We start from the raw sequence: 17,925 nt of genomic DNA on the forward strand, positions 1-17,925 counted from the left end.
GGCCATTGGATAAAACTAAAAAGGGTGGTTGCTTCTTGTTTTTAACTAAAGAGTTTTTTGCACAAGACTACTGTGTTACCTACACGTAGCACAATATGAACTTTTGAGATATTGGTTTGTTTTTTTTTTTCCTCTCTTTTTAATATGTAATGGATGGACTTTGCGAACTATGTATATATAGACTAAAATATGTAAAGGTGGGAGAAGTACGGTGGAGAAAGAAGACAAAAAGGTGTTAACAATGGATTCTCAGAAAAGAATGCATGGGATCATTATTGCATTTGCATCCTTAGATGATTAACCAAGTAATAATAAAATATAGAGAAATAATATATAATATATCTTTTTTAATAAATAGCTTCTACTCATTTGCTTTTCTGATTATATACCAAATGTACATGATCTTATAGTTAGCAGAGAATTGAATTATTTAGGAGAATTTATTATTTTTCTATCAAGATCATCTACCAATCTATATATAATAAGGTCATAAATTCATCCCTAAACAAATAAGAGCCTTTAGATGGATTCAATCTTTAATTTAAAATCATTAGATCAAATTTAATTATTTCATCTTTATTAAATGACAATATTAACACTTATATTTTTGATGATTATACAAAAAATATCCATTTAAATTTAATTTATACTTTTTGGTTTTTCATTACAAATTTACATTTTTTACCCAATAAATCTAATATAAAAAAATCAAAAATAATAACTAATAGGGTAATGCTAATGGAAGCCATTTGGGCTCTAGATAACAATACTAATTAAGTTAAGTTTAGTTATATATAAATCAAATATTTCATTCATTAATTGCGTATAATCCGTCAAACAATTAACTCCTATTTTTACTCCAACATTTCATTCCATTATCAAGTAAAACGACTAAAAATCCTAACACTATAAATTATTTTTTCTCTATTGTTTCATTTCATTCTAAACCTATCTATATAAATATTAAAACAGTAGGAATTCTAGCATTTTAAGTCATCCTCCTAAATCAAATCTATGCTTAAATGTTGCCACATAAGATTTATCCTGTGTGGCATCTCCATGTTTTTTTAAAATTATCAATTTTATAGAAAATATATAGTATAAATTAGAATTAGAATTTAGAAACTATAAAATTGGATATATCGTATATGAAAAACAATATATTTATGGGATTGATCAATATTAATTTGGCAATAATATTACAAATCCACAAATTCTTACATACCCTTTATTATTGTTGTTGTGGTTATTATTATTATTATTATTATTATTATTATTATTATTATTATTATTATTATTATTATTATTATTATTATTATTATTATTTATATTTTTATTTTTAATAAAATCGTCACTTTGTACATACGATTACAACTTCTAGATTACTAAATCCTTATATTTGTTAGAATTGTACGTACAATTACAAATTCATTTGTTATTGATTCCATTTGTATGTATTTAGGATGAATGGTAATATAATCTAATCACATTAGTAATTCTATAAAAAGTGTTTTTTTTTAAGCTTTATTTTGTGTATGTATATAATTGCTATTTAACAAATAGTTAAACATTCATCAAGCTCTATGTAGTCAAAAGATTCAATCATCATGATGTGGAAATAATATACTCTATATGAACTAATAGACGATAATAGATGTATCAAAATTGGTTGGTTCAAAGTCCAGACATCTTCACCTAATTCTTGATCATATACTCTGGGCACTCCAATAAATCGAATTTGCGTGTTTCAACTTTACATGTAGGTATACACTACACTTCATTGTTTTGTTTTGTTGACCTAATTGTATGTTGTGGGTATTCGACCAACTATAACAATTCTTTAAAGTATAGCCAAAGTCTTCAATGCCAAATTTCAACCTGAATTTAGGTTTATTTGTATGTTAAAACATTATGCATGGAGTTCACATTACATAATCTATCACCCAAGGATTAGAGATCACTATATTTTTCATGTTTCATAATATAGTTTCTTATTATACTGCTTTTAAAAAAATCCGCACATCGTGCGGGTAAAAGACCTAGTTCTATATGTAAGTATATCAATTCTCTACAACTGAATGTAAGTATATCAATTATAAAACTCAATGTTTTAATTTTGTTCTTATCTTTGTTTTACTCACTAAATCCGGTATTTAGTTTGAAGTACTAGCCCACCGCATGTTACCTTATTTCGTCTTTTGATTTATTTTGTATTACGATTTATACTTTGGCTTATACATTTGTTTTTATTTACGTGTTAAAACTTTGATTCATGTTTTTTTATGCAGTAGTGTAAATGTATACCGCTGATCATATATCACACGTTGTGTTTTTAGTCTTTTCTAGTTATGCTAGTTCATAAATGATTTTGCTAGTTTATAAAAGAAGTCGGCAACCTGTGATATATGATTGAAAACTAGCACAAGTTGGAAAAAAAAAACCATTTGGATGGGTTAATTTGAAGTCTACGGACAAATAGGATTCACAATTAGAAACAACTCATTTATTGGTCATTAGCAATTAATGAATGAAATGTTGGAGTAAAAATAGGAGTTAATTGTTTGACGGATTATACGCAATTAATGAATGAAATATTTGATTTATATATAACTAAACTTAACTTAACTAGTATTGTTACCTAGAGCCTAAAGGGCTTCCATTAGCATTACCCTATATCCTATCTAAAAAAATAATAGTTAATATCATATAAAAAAAAAACATATTTTAGTCGAAATATTTAGGATATATTTCATTTAAAATATATAGGTCAATTTTCTATTAATAAAAATAGTATGCTAAATTTTAGACCATAATAAATTAAAATTGAATATTAATAATGTCGTAACACCCTGTATCTACAATAACGTCGGTTTTAGTCAAATTATCAACAACAATGTTGAGAATACCGAGTTTAGCTTAGGTGAGTGGTAAGTTTGGGAACGCCAAATCTTTAACTTAATCTGCAATTTTGGAGCATGTGGTGACGGAGAAGTTGCACTCTATGGAACGAAATAAAATAAATTATCAAAATTAATTATATAAATTAAATATGCATGACTATTGTGATTACTATTATAAAAGAATTTGAAAAATACATAATGTATTTACATATAACTATATTATCAATGTATTGTACATTTACCCAAAATAAAGAAAAATCTTTTTTCCAACCTCTTTTTTTTCTATTCTATTAAAATTAAAACAACTAAAAATTTTTACTTTACCAATAGAGAAGTGTATCTCAAAATAATGTTTCCAACACCAATGATGTACTTCCAAAGAAGAGACTTATGACAACAAAGTCGACGTTTGTATGTATTCTTTATCTATTAATATTTTATAGAAACAAAAAAGTTTACATTGTACCAAAATTGGAGTGGAAACTTCATCCATGGCTATATTTCATAAATTTTGCAAAGTTATTATAGAATAAAATCTAAACTCAACTAATGTGTTGCCTATAGTGGATTCTTACTCAACAATTCAAAGGATTAAGGATTTATTATTTTTCTCTATTTCGATTGATAAAGATTACAATATTTTATTTTATTTTTGGTCAAACTCAAAATTGGACTGGAAGACAATTGTCAGGTATAAAAGTATGTGGTTTAGGTTTTGGTGGTCGGATGCTCTTAATTTAGCACTGATATATACAAATAGATATGACATGTGGTTCAAAATCTGGATGTCATTAGGGTTATAATCATCCATGTGATTCATGGTTTTGAGTCTGCGTCCCTATGTAAAACAAATGGTAATAATATATCGGCAAATATATGTTCCTCATTCTGTAAGGCACACTCGATTGTTAGCCTCCTTAAGATGTTATTAAAGAACAGTTGAGAGTGAAAATAAGACAAAATTCTGGAATGATCATTGGCTTGATGGTGACAATCTCGCAACTCGGTTTAAAAGGTTGTATGTCTTTGTACCATCTAAAGAATGTGTAATGTGTATTATTTTTTATGATATGACATGGAAATCCGAATGACATCGAGATATTTGTGATGACATGGATAGGTAATAACTTTTGGCATTGAACAGATTATTGAATCAGTAAGAGTTAATGAGTAACACAATAAGTGTTTGTCAATTATCAAGGTCAAAAGAGCAAATGTTAATAAAGTGAAATTAAATATTTTAATTTGTTAAGAAAATTGTTTTTTTGATATATCTATATAAATATTAAAATAGTAGGAATCCTAGCCTTTTAAGCCATTCTCCCTAAATCAAAGTCATGCTTAAATGTTGCCACATAAGATTTATCCTATGTGGCATCTCCATGTTTTTTTTAAATTATCAATTTTTTTTATAGAATATATAGTATAAATTAGAATTAGAATATAGAAACTATAAAATTGGATATATCGTATATGAAAAACAATATATTTATGGGATTGATCAACATTAATTTGGCAAGAATATTACAAATCCACAAATTCTTACATACTTTTTATTATTATTGTTATTATTATTATTATTTATTTTTATTTTTAATAAAATCATCACTTTGTACGTACGATTACAAATTCTATATTACTAAATCCTTATATTTGTTAGAATTGTACGTACGATTACAAATTCATTTGTTATTGATTCCATTTGTATGTATTTAGGATGAATGGTAATATAATTTAATCACATTAGTAATTCTATAAAAAGTGTTTTTTTTAAGCTTTATTTTGTGTATGTATATAATTGCTATTTAACAAATAGTTAAACATTCATCAAGCTCTATGTAGTCAAAAGATTCAATCATCATGATGTGGAAATAATATACTCTATATGAACTAATAGACGATAATAGATGTATCAAAATAGGTTGGTTCAAAGTCCAGACATCTTCACCTAATTCTTGATCATATACTCTGAGCACTCCAATAAATCGAATTCGCGTGTTTCAACTTTATATGTAGGTCTACACTACACTTCATTGTTTTGTTTTGTTGACCTAATTGTATGTTGCGGGTATTCGACCAACTATAACAATTCTTTAAAGTATAGCCAAAGTCTTCAATGCCAAATTTCAACCTGAATTTAGGTTTATATGTATGTTAAAACATTATGCATGGAGTTCACATTACATAATCTATCATCCAAGGATTAGAGGTCACTATATTTTTCATGTTTCATAATATAGTTTATTATTATACTGTTTTAAAAAAAATCCGCACATCGTGTAAGTAAAAGACCTAGTGTATATATATATATATATATATATATAAGTATAAAAGTAGATTTACTCGCGTATTATGCGGTACAATATATTTTCTTAAAATAGATGAACCATTACTGTGGTGATTCATTGGTTGGACACAAATCTTTAAAACGATAGAACTCTTTGAAGGGTCTCACATAAAATATTATAAGGCCACACAGGCTTAGTTGTTTTAATCTTGGGCTCACAAAGCGAATGTTAACCAGCTCTTGCGATTAATCTGCTCGTAAAAGTGAGTAAACCACCCGTTACAAAATATAATAAATAGTCTTTCGGTCATTTTTTGACAAAAGTAAAGGAGAAGGTACTTATCTTTAAAATGCTTTATTTACAACGGTTTAGTTTATTAAAAGTATATAAAAATTTAAAAATAATTTATTTGTAAGGCAAATGTATTTTTCCTATGAACCACCTGAAATAATAATAAACTACCTCATATTAAATATTGAACCTTGGTTCACACCTTAAAAGGCAACATGCTCTATCAAGTAGGGAAAAGCACGGGACCAATCCCGTTCTGTACCATTCTTGATCCCATATAATGTAGCATCTGTACGGAACAAGGACGGTACCGAAAAATTTTTACAAACTATGGGATTTCTTGATACCGTCTTGGTCCCAATCTTTAAAACCACCAAAAATGAATATTTGTACCGATCTTGAATCGGATTTGGTGCCACTTTTATATATTATATTGTATTAAAGTTATATTATACATTGTGTTTTTTTTAAATAACATTATATATTATATTAAAGTTATATATATTACATATTATGTTATATAATTAAAATTATATTATATATTATGCTATATTATATTCATAGGTAATGATAATATGTAAAACTTTGAGATTACGATATAAATAATGATTATATGTCAAATATGTTTAAGTATAACCAATGACATATAATATTAATGAATCATTAAAAACTTCTTTATAGTCTATATTTATTAAATATAATAATATAACAAACAATTTCATTTAAACAATGATAAATTTTAAAATACATATAGCTTGTTAAAAAAAATGGGTAGATTAGTTGATGCTCTAATATTTGGGTTGATATAATTGAAGTTGAAAACAAAATTTACCAATAAGATTTCTTTATAGATTAACAACTGGCCCTAAATAAAGCATAATCTTAAAAGTTCTGTGTGACACATGCTGATATCAAAAATTGTTGTCAATATATTTTGTTTTGGGGAGAAAATGTGATAAGATGGGGAAATGGACAAAAATTTAAACTTGCTCTATATATCCGGAACATAGTTGAGTATATTGTTTTTGAAAAAACAAAAAAAAAACACTATATTGGTTCAAGTGATAACGTGGTACTCGTGCTACGTTAACCTCCAACATTTTTATTATTGAAAGTTACATAGAAAAATTATTTAAAATATCATTAATAATTAAATTACACCATCAGTTATTTATCTTTTAAAATATTTTCATTAACCCTTTACATCAATTATTTTTTATCAATTGTCTACACACTCAGTGTTGTCTCCACCACCAACAGTCGCCCACACCTCCACAACGTCTTCGTCATGACCATCATCGCGTTACGCGTGTACCGTGCTAGTAGATTAGTAAATAAACAAAAACCATAATGATTCAAGTGGTAATGTGGTAGTCGTGTTATGTGGGAGGTCATGAGTTTTATCCTAACCTCCGTTATTTTTATAACGTTACATATTAAATGTTACACAATTTTAAGAGATTAATTGCATTTACTTGTAGGTCAGTAAGATTTAATAGAAAGAGTTGGAATATAGTTAAAATGAAAAATACATTAAAAATTGCCACATATATAAAAAGTTATTTGTCAAAAAAAATAAGACAACTATATAAGATCTAGAATATCTTCTTTCAAATTTTAATTATATAGAAAAAATGTTAATTGCAAAAATCTTTTCACTTTCGTGGTTTATATTTGTCCTCCAAAATTTTAATTTCATCCGTCTTAATAATTATATGCCATATATAAATCCCATCTGGTTATATTTACGATTATGTTTGAAGTTCGTACGTGATTAGTTACTAGTGATACACTGTAATATTGACATCTATCAAATATCAAATCAAATAATCTAAACTACCTTATAAAGTATTTACTACATCCAAAATTTTCAAAAAAAAAAAGTCTGCCCAAACTACTCTTCTCCTAAATTTACTAATTTGAATATCTTCACCTAATATACTTATAATACCCTTAATAAAATTATTTATAACATATATCTACTCCTAACCCTTATCATTTTACATCAAATAGTTTTACATTAGCAACCACACCGCTATCGCCACCGCCGCTGTCGCCACCACCACCCGTCTTCGCCACCACCATTACCACACCGCCACATCACTCAGACATATGACTAGTAAATGGTAAAGAATTCTCATTAGTATGTCATATGATACGGTGAATAAAGATAAAAGTTCTTTGTTATAGTGTATGTATTTTTGTAATTTTATTTGCTCATTGAACTTGTACATGTAATTTACTTTTGAGAAAAGGTGAATAAAAATGAGACGTTTATTCTCTTGTTAGGCCATTATATTTTCTTCTACGTTTTTTCTTAACTAAATATATCAATTGATCAATTAATAGAAGTTTCAGAATTCAGATTGGTTCTTGAATATTTAAAAGTTTGGTTTTTCTGGACACACATGTTATCTCAGCTTTCTCTTACGAAATTGAAAAGTGCATTTAATAATTTACTCGTATATTTTATAGATACTCTTTCGTCTACCCTTTAAACTTTTGTTCTTTAAACTTTTGCTAAAAAAACTTAAATAATTTGTATTGAATGTATATTTAATTGAACATATTAAGTGAAAGTCATTACATTTTTTCCGAAACGAGAATAAAACGTCTCATTTTTATTCACCTTCTCTCAAAAGTAAATTAAATGTACAAGTTCAATGAGCAAATAAAATTACAAAAACACATACACTATAACAAAAAACTTTTATCTTTATTCACCGTATCATATGACATAGCAATGGGAATTCTTTATCATTTACTAATCATATGTCCGAGTGATGTGGCGGTGTGGTAGTGGTGGTGACGAAGACGGGTGGTGGTGGTGACAGTAGCGATAGCGGTGTGGTTGCTACACATTTTTTCCGAAAATGTCTTTTAGTAAAATTCTGTTATATATCATTTTTAGTACAATGTTTGTTATTACTACTAACTTTATAGTTCGTATCAAATAAATTAGATGTTTATGATATTTTTAACATAAGATATATCATTTAATATATACAACTAAAAAACTTTGTAAATTTAAATCTAAAATATATGAAAAATGATAAATTCAAATATAAAAATATAAGTAAATCAAATCAAAGTAAAAAAATATAATAATTGAACATTGGAAATATATACTGTAATTTATTTCTATCTTTTGTAACTATTTTGAAATATATGTTTTTAAATATATCTTTAAAATAATATTAAACTTTTTATTATGTTTCACAGTTTAAAGTATTATAAAATCCATGAATTTTTACTTTAAAATTCGAACGAATGCTAACTAAATTTAGTCGAGTAAAACCAAATATATACAATAAAATAAAGGATATTTCAAATGCAGCGTTATAGTACATTTTTTTTTTTAAAAGGCAGCGTTATAGTACATGAAATGGGTATTATATATATACTAAAAACATATGTAAATGTATAAGTACTTTATGCGTGAAATTTACAGGCTTTTAAAGCACATACTAATTTTAACTAAATTTCGTTTTAACCCCCTAAATTTTAACCAAATTTCGTTTTAACCCCCTAAAATTTCTATTTTTTAACTTTTACCCCACATCAAAGTTTTCTCTTTCATTTTCGTAACGCTAAACTTTTAGGTTTCCATGTTTTCATCATACAACTTTCACACAGTTACTGTTTTACTTTTAAACATTTGGTCTTTGATTATTTTCATTTGTGTTTTTATACATCTAACGTTTTCATTAAACAATAACTTTTATTATTGTTACGTCTTACGTTCATATTACATTTAAAACATTAATATAGTTATTGTTTGTGTTTTTATATATCTTAATATTCTTTTACATTATTTTCATTGTATTGCTACATGTTTAGTTGTTTTTTAATGAAAGTTTTCATCTTTTAACTTGTATCCCACATCAAGATTTTGTTTTTATTTTTATTGACACAAAACTTTTGGGTTCTCAGGTTTTCATCATACACTTTGCACACAGTTATAATTTTACTTTTATAGATTTGGTTTTTGATTATTTTATTCCATTTTTATACATATATATAACATTTTTAAAATATAAGAATTTTCATCATGCTTACGCCTTACATCCATGAAACATTTAAAGCATTAATATAGTTATTGTTTGTGTTTTATACGACTTATTATTCCTTTATAATATTTTTAATGTTATTACTAAATGCTTAGTTTTCATTTTTAAAGTTTGGGTTCGAATATTTGACATAAATTTGTCAAAACTTTATTATATAAAAAACGTACTCCACAGCAAAGCGCGAACTCAATAACTAGTTTAAACCATAAAATCATAAACTATTATCTTAATATTTTTATTGAATAAATTAAAACAGAATTGTAGTATCATTTAATTGACACATGGCAGCGACATGTGTCATTTGTATTTAGTCTACTAGTGTTCAGACCCGTCCATTGGACGAGTAGTCTAAAAATATATAAATCTTATAATAATTGTGAAATAAAAAGTGTATAATCAATATCACAACTTAATGAATATGAAAGCTAAAGAAGAAACATATGAAAATTAACTCCATATAAATATTAATTCTAGTTTACCTTTTTTTTCAACTTTAGTTAAACAAAAAAAAGAAACAAAAAGTGTATGAACAATATCACAACTTAATCAATACGAAAGGTAAAGAAGAAACATATGAAAATTCACTACATATAAATATTGATTCCAATTTACTTTTTTTTTCAACTTTTGTTAAATAAAAAGAGAAACAAAAAGTGTAAAGTATTAAAAGAGATGATTTTTTATAAGATTTTTTATTAAATAAATATTAAAAAAATAGAGGATTAATAAAGAGAGAGTATTAGGCGGAGAGGGGGTTATGGGTGTCAAGTGTACCTCAACCTGTTCTTTTAGTTATATTATAGATATTTATTTATATTTATAATCTTTTATTTAATTTCTATATACATATTGAAAACCATTAATCATATACGAATATGTTGATATTATAACAGTCATTATTTTTCAGACATATAATAACTGCTAGATAATTTGAGTAAAATATGATCAATCCGTACATCATACGTGTATTAAAACTAGTGGGTCCTGGTGGTGAGTTTTTCCCAAGGTCTCAGGTTCGAGTCTTGGGTTTCTCATCTCAAAATATTTTTCATGGTTGGATATCCAGTGATTTGTTGGTTAAAATTGTCTTTATCATGTCTGAATAGAAACTAACTTTAAAAAATAATAATAATGATACAACGAATATATAAAACGTAATATAATCATTCATATTCTATATAAAACCTATATATAATGAATTCATAGTTCCGCCTGACCACCAACGGTTGGTAAAGCTGATCGTTATCTTTAGTTAACTACTTAACTCCTTTCGTTTTCCTGCATTATGTGATTTTAGTTATCTTTTGACATTAATTAATTAATTATTTATTTATTCATTCATTTATTATTTATTGAATTATGTTTTAATTTAATTAACAAAGGAACGTTTCTCTTTTTTTTTTTTTTTTAAATGAATTTCACTTGAAACTTTGTGTCGCGATTCGACAGCGAGAGATCTAGCATACGTTTTTTTAACCGGGTCCGCGCTAGAGAGCTCTCTCGAAGTAGAAATGTCTATTTTAAATACCCAATGGGGAAAAAACCCCTACTAATCCGCTCGAAAACACGACGATTAATCCCTCAGACTTGAACCTGGGTATACCCAAGTCAAGCCCTCATAGAAGGACTACCTATATCTCAAAGTTGGTAGAATGGAGATTCGAACCTGAGACCTATGAACTCCAAACCACTCCACCAACTCATCAATGATAACAAAGGAACGTTTCTTAGTATGAACTCTAGTTTGCAGAATTGCAGGTAAAATCAAACTAAAGAAATCAAAGTTGCTTTTGGAATCTCATTCCCACGTCAAATGCATATGATATTCTAAAACTGGCGACAATGCAAGATCGGCATGTTCTCTTTACTAGCGAAATATAGATCAAACTACATTTTCTCGCAAAATTAGGAAGTCTGGCATGTCAATTCTAAAATTCTGAACAAGCTACAAAAGGTAAAACACATCTTTGTATCAGATTTTGATCACTTACAAATCCCCCAAAATTAAGCCAAGAATCCAAACAAAGTTCTCACAGAAACGAGAAAGCATTTGCGAGTTCTATGAGTTCTATGAGTTTACAAAAAATGTACAGATTACAAGAAATATGGGTCGATAAACTTCACTTCAAAAAGGTTAAAGACTTGTCATTTGAGATTTATAATTGAGGTAGTATAATGACATATAACCTGATGCATATTGTCTTCATACCGTAAGCAATTCCTGAAAGATAATGTAAACTGTCAGGAATTTGCACATAAGCTTGTGCACAGTCCAACTAAAGCAAGCAAAACATACCTTCTCCTTCTGTTTGAAGATGGTGTCGATTTTCTTTATGTACTCATCCGTCACTTTCTGCAAGAAACATGAAGCGAGAATCAGATATCTATGTTGAAAATACAACATCAAGTCCAAGTCATCAGTCAGCAAGTTGAAGGTTATTTTAAGTTGACTAAGTCTATGCAGAATTAGTCCTCTGTACGTTGGAAGTCTTGTGGTTCAAGTCCTGATTTTCAGATTTTGTTTGTTAGTGGTTAGTGGGTCACTTAGTGGGTTAGTGTTTCCTATTTCTAGCTAACTTTCAAGTTGTTTTTGCCTATATATTGCTATGTATTTTCAGTTTAGAAATGCAATCAGAAGCATTGAGTGAAATCCACTGTGTGAAGTGTGTGTGTTTATAAATTCTGATTCAACAATCTAAATGCAATGTGGTAAGATCATGTCATGAGTATCATACATACATATATCCAATGACAGTGAAGACTAGTACACTACTGAAGCCAAAAGAACACTTGACTGTTTTCTCCTTCTTTTACGTTGTAAAACATTACAAATTTCTTCAAAACTGTATCAGCTTATAAATGCAGGAGATCACATGGGTCCGCCAGTGCTTGGGTATGCACATGCATATTTAAACTTTGTAATTATAGGCATACACCCTACTTTAAGTTCCTAGATCCGCCACTCACGGGATTTACTCACAGAATCATGATTATGAGATTGTATTTCGGTTTCTCTACAAGACTCAAAATAACATGAAAATTTTAACGGTGGTAGTTGCTAATCATTGTGATTATGAAATGATTAAGAATTATATGAACGTATGGCGACCGAAAATTGTTATACTAAATTTAATACCTGCAAATCAGCCGACAAGTCCTTTACATTGTCTTCCGAGAGCTTTTTCTCCTGTACAATTATAATAACAATGGTTGAAAGGTGGATATACAACTAATATCACACGTGGGAAATAGACGTTTGAAGTGCTAACCTTCTCAAGTTTATCATACGATTTAATGGCATCTCTTCTTATGTTTCTGATTGCTACCTACAAAACGGATGATACAATTAAAATGAGCTCGAAGTCTCAAACAAAACAAAGAAATGAGAACTACTTATTAACACCTACTTTCCCTTCCTCAGCCTGCTTCGAAACAACCTTTGACAATTCCTGAAATTGAAAACAAAATTGAACTACAAAAATTAGGACGCATATTGTCAGGAGTACAACTGGTCACTGTTAAATGTCAATTATTAAATAATATAAAATATAAACATGGATAAGAAAGTGTTTGTGGGTCAATCCAACCCAAGTAGGTTTGAAGTTTGAACCAGTGTATGCTAATATATGACTGTTTTCTTCCCAAACCTGTTTTGACCCGTTACCTAACCTGCCCATCTTGTCACCTCTAACAGGTATCATAAAGAAAGCACCTTTCTCCTGTCTGATGTGAGCTGCGGAATGGATAATCTTATCACTTCACCATCGTTACTTGGAGTCATACCAAGATCTGAGTTGACTATGGCCTTCTCAATAGCCTTTAAGCTGAAAAATAACATGCATTGTAACATAAGATTGACCCCATGATATTAAAAAAAATATGTATCTTTGATGCTTATCAGATTGAAAATAAAAACAAGACTTTAATAAGACATAATCTTCAAACCATCTGTCTAATTCCAAAGCTCAAAGATTGTAAATTCTATCACCCGGCTATGCAAGGCACCAGAGGGGGTAAAATAGGAAGGTCTAGCAGGTAGGGTAATGGATAATTTTCACATGACCATAAACACTCTGTGACCATAAAAGTACCCTTTTATAGACGATCAGAGTCTTATATATAACCACACATATTGTATTACTTAATTAAGAATATGTAACAAACTGATCATGTTTTAAGCATTTAAAATATACTGAGGGACTTTCGACCCACTAGACCCACTTGGTACGTTCCTTTTATTTCGCTAATTTTTAGTATAACTGTTAGATACAAAACACTCCCGAATTGACCCACGGGTGCTACAAAGGCTCGATTGGAAGAGATACTCTACCTGGATTTGTCATAAGGCTGCACTAAGAGAGAGCTCGAATCAGGAGTGCTGATTTGCGCTATAGTCTTCAAATTGACAGGTGAACCGTAGTATTCCACCTAAAGAGGGAAACTATTTTCATTTAAAGGAATACACATATAGTATAATAACAACAGAGGTGAACCACAAATGGATTCCATAATTATCGAGTAAAATCAAGACTCTTATTGCACATGAGCTTGAAAATTTATTGGAACTTGTCAATTAATAATGGACGTGGCGGGATGGATAGGTTGGGTAACGGGTCATTTCTCAATACAAAACAAACCAGGCAGGAATGACCCAGGAACGCTTTCTTGCCCATTTTTATTCTTTTTTAATAACTAATTATTAATCATGTAGCTTTTTGTATGCAATAAAAATACACTTTGGATGACTTCCAACCCTTTTGCTTGGTTCAACCCTTTGACCCATTTGAGTACCAAACAGCCGAAATTGATTGATATATAAGCAAATGGTTCGACAACACTCCCTCTATTAGGTTCAAGTCTCGCAATGCTTATAAAGAAAATTCTAGATCTACACAACTGTTACAACTTATTACTTTTTACCCAACAAAAGATAAGATACAAAGCTATGGACTTTCTGGCTGTGCTGATATCCGACAAACTAACCTGTCAAATAAATACGAGTACTAGTAATAACATCTAAAACTGAAATCACAAGGTGGTCCAGCTCTAACCTCAACTTTATCAAGCATAGCTGGGTTTGAGCGTCCCGTCCTTATAGAGTTGAAATTTGCTAGCACACTGTCAATAGCCTTGTCCATCCTTTCTTTCTGAAGTAAACGAAAACAATAAATATCTGATAACAAAAACTCAAATGTTCAACAAAATCTTTAAACGTTATAAAGTTGAAAAGAATGCATAGATTTCGGTAATCAACATACCGCATTCTTTTCAATCAGAGATTTCTCAGCCTCAATTTCTTCCATGGTGGCACACTTGATGGTAGCAGTTCTGAAAATACACATCACCAAATTCACATAATTTATATCTAAATCCACGAGTACACACTAGGTTGCACCGAGACGGGTACGGCGAAGGGGTACGGGGACGATACGGGTACGGGAAACGGCAAAAATTAAAAAATCAAGATACGGGGACGGCAAGGATACGGCAATATAATAAATATATAAATAAAAAATATATTAAAAAAAACTCAAAAATAGATAGATATTGATGTAAAGTGTAAATTCAAAGCATACTACATGTTCCAAAAATAATTAATTATCAACAATCAAATCGACAAATCCTTTTCATATTCCGGTTCATCAAATGAGAGATCAGCAAACTCTAGGAAACGTCCTAAATGGGCTAGGAAACGTCCCCAAATTCCGGTTCATCTAATGGGGTTTAGGTTTTACATGGGCCGGTTAGAATACAAACTTTAAATCCTAAATGGGCTAGGAAACGTCCCGAAATTCCCCCGAAACGTCCCCAGCACCCTTCCCGCGCCGTCCCCCAAATCCGAAACGTCCCCAGGGCGAATCCTAGCCATCCCCGTCCCCCAAACGTCCCCGGGACGGGTACCCCGACCAAACAGGCGTCCCCGTGCATCCTAGAGTACACACCCTAGGATAAAAAACATGATTTGTAATTAAAACAGAATGCAACAAAATGACCCAAAAAAAATTCCAACAAAAATGGTAGGCAGAGTTCATTATTCACACCGATAGCAGATAATGTGAAGGCTCATCCCATTCAAGGTTATGATTAATCATACCATGAAAGCACATAGAGTCACATATCAACTATATATCAAGGGGGTGTTTAGACGTGCGTTTTCAAAGTGATCTTTGCCACTTGCATCACAATCACAAGCAGATAACCAGTTAATTATAGGTAGAAATAGTTCGGTAAATTTGCATTTATTCCAATAATAAGTTTAGTTATTGCTACTCTCGTCTGCTTTCCCAGTTCTTAGTTCTTACTAAGAGGGCTAGGCCTAAAGTCCTAAACAATCTATAGTTTACAATTGTAAGGAGCATTTGGAACTGCATTTTCAAAGTAATGACCGTGACCAGAAGAACCAAGCTGATGATAGTTAGATAACTTACGATTCCTCTCAATTTTCAGGTTTAGGATAGCTACTCAGCACACATTATCCTTATTTTCAAAAGGTAGATTTTCCGGTAACTCCAACCGACCAACACTTAACCAACCCACGCCCATCACATTAGAGGTAGCTCAAGTTCACACAACCACCAAGGATATTTTGTGATTGAAACCAGGACACTTTTCAAATCTCCCAATCTTCTAAACCATATCTAACTATTGTGAACCTAGACAATCAAAAATTCGTAACCATAACCGTTTCACATCCAAATATCACATCTCGAACCACATATTCTTACAAATCAACGAATCCTAATTACTAACATATCCCAACACCCCCTAAACACATGACCACCAAACAAACGAGAAAACTAAGATAGCAAGAAACACATCATAAAATATTCTAAACACACACACACACATAAAAAGAAGAAGAAGCTAAAAAATCCTTACATCTCCTACTATAGGTGGGGTGACCTCCAGTTTTGGTATGTTGGGGGATATCATTATTGCCGAACCTTTAGCTAAATAGACCTTGAGACTTGAGAGTTGAGACTATGTTTAATATATGCAAACACGCATAAACGTAAACAATGCTGTAAAAATTGAATTACTAGGTTGACTAATCATAGAAAACTAACTTCAAGGTCAGGCCGAATGGGCAAAAAGAAATCAGTTTGGTCAAAACACTCTGTCAACTTAATAAAAATCCGGTTCGAAATACTTGACCAATTGTGTTAATGTTTCTAAGCACATTCCTAGGATCCTATAAGCATGTCATACATATAACTTGCAAGTTTATACATGCTATTCCAACCCGAGTAATCGCTTTACAAGATACTCGGACAGCTAGCAACTTTTACAACCATAAACATAAATATAATGTAGACAATAATAATAACACCCTAAAAATTGAAGGATAAACATTTAGGTACAATTTTACCAAAATCTTAAAGAAAAAAGTTCCTAAATTGCAAATAAACTTGCCTCTTTTGTGACACCCCTTTAACAACAAAAGCATCAACACCATTTTTTGCTTTCAGTTTCATATGACACACAGAAGAGCTCCATGACAACAAATTTCCTAAAACCAAAACAAATACATTTTATACATTATTAATATATATACAAAGAAACAAAAAGGGTCAAAAGTAAAAATGGAAAGAAATTGGACCTTGAAATGAAGTGGGTAATTTTGTGGGGTTAAAAGTAACAAGCTTATTGGTGACAATTCTTGGTTTTTGGTAAATAGATGATGTTGAAGGTGATAATGATGACATCGCCATTTTTATCGGAAAAATTTTGAAGCTTGAAAGACTTCAGAAAGAAACGATTTATAATGGATAATGAGGTATACCAAACAGCCAGTCAAAAATTACTGTGGTAATTTCTTAATTTCACCATTTTCATATTTTGTTTTCTACTTTTCTTTCTTTTCTCTTTTTTGTAAGCCCAATAAAGATGTGGACTATTGTGGCATTTGGGCTTTGCTGTATGTTTCTTGTTGGACTTATGATTTTGGGAGTCGGGTTTTGGATATTTGAGTTTGACAGGATATCCACTTTTATTATCACTTGCAAGCCTTTGTTAAAGATTGGGGAATGATTAATTTTTTAATTCGTTAGCCTGGCGGGTTCTCTTCCGGATCTTTCGAAACTGGAATAAAGGGGTCCGAAGTCGTGTCGGTTTGATTTCAGTCCGTTGTAATAATCTTTTTAATTTTATTGGATAGTGATAAGTGAAACTTTAAGGGGAGAGATTAGGAAATATATTTAGTGAAATCCACTTGTCACATTTATAATGTTTTTTAGGAAGATTTGTATGCTAATGTTTAGAATGATTAATCATTTTCTTTAACAATTAATTTTATACCAGCAATTGATATATCCTTTTAAAAATTAGCCTGATAATCCTTCTAATAATCTTAAAATATGACAAGTGTAATCCATT

General features: G+C 29.8%; 1 protein-coding gene across 1 annotated transcript; it reads right to left on the minus strand.

Annotated features, from left to right (window-relative positions):
* Window positions 1-11,499: 11,499 nt before the first annotated feature.
* Window positions 11,500-17,290, minus strand: LOC122607969 (ribosome-recycling factor, chloroplastic). The gene is made up of 11 exons (XM_043781052.1): window positions 17,150-17,290; window positions 16,963-17,059; window positions 14,808-14,877; window positions 14,601-14,696; window positions 13,880-13,977; window positions 13,262-13,373; window positions 12,957-12,998; window positions 12,819-12,875; window positions 12,686-12,736; window positions 11,846-11,902; window positions 11,500-11,770 (listed from the first exon to the last, which is right to left on the minus strand). The coding sequence occupies exons 1-11, from the start codon at window positions 17,259-17,261 to the stop codon at window positions 11,753-11,755; spliced, it is 810 nt and encodes a 269-aa protein (XP_043636987.1). The 5' UTR covers window positions 17,262-17,290; the 3' UTR covers window positions 11,500-11,752.
* Window positions 17,291-17,925: the final 635 nt, after the last annotated feature.

The sequence above is a fragment of the Erigeron canadensis genome, chromosome 7, assembly GCF_010389155.1.
Source record: "Erigeron canadensis isolate Cc75 chromosome 7, C_canadensis_v1, whole genome shotgun sequence".
Lineage (NCBI taxonomy): Eukaryota > Viridiplantae > Streptophyta > Magnoliopsida > Asterales > Asteraceae > Erigeron > Erigeron canadensis.

Bases quoted from the DNA above. Each gene is read 5' to 3' on its own strand.
- LOC122607969 (XM_043781052.1), bottom strand. From the start codon at position 17,261: ATGGCGATGTCATCATTATCACCTTCAACATCATCTATTTACCAAAAA. The intron at 14,878-16,962 runs GCAAGTTTATTT...GTGTATTTTCAG, and splicing joins AAAGGGGTGTCACAAAAGAG to AACTGCTACCATCAAGTGTG. The intron at 13,374-13,879 runs GTAGAGTATCTC...GTTATTTTTCAG, and splicing joins CAGCCTTATGACAAATCCAG to CTTAAAGGCTATTGAGAAGG.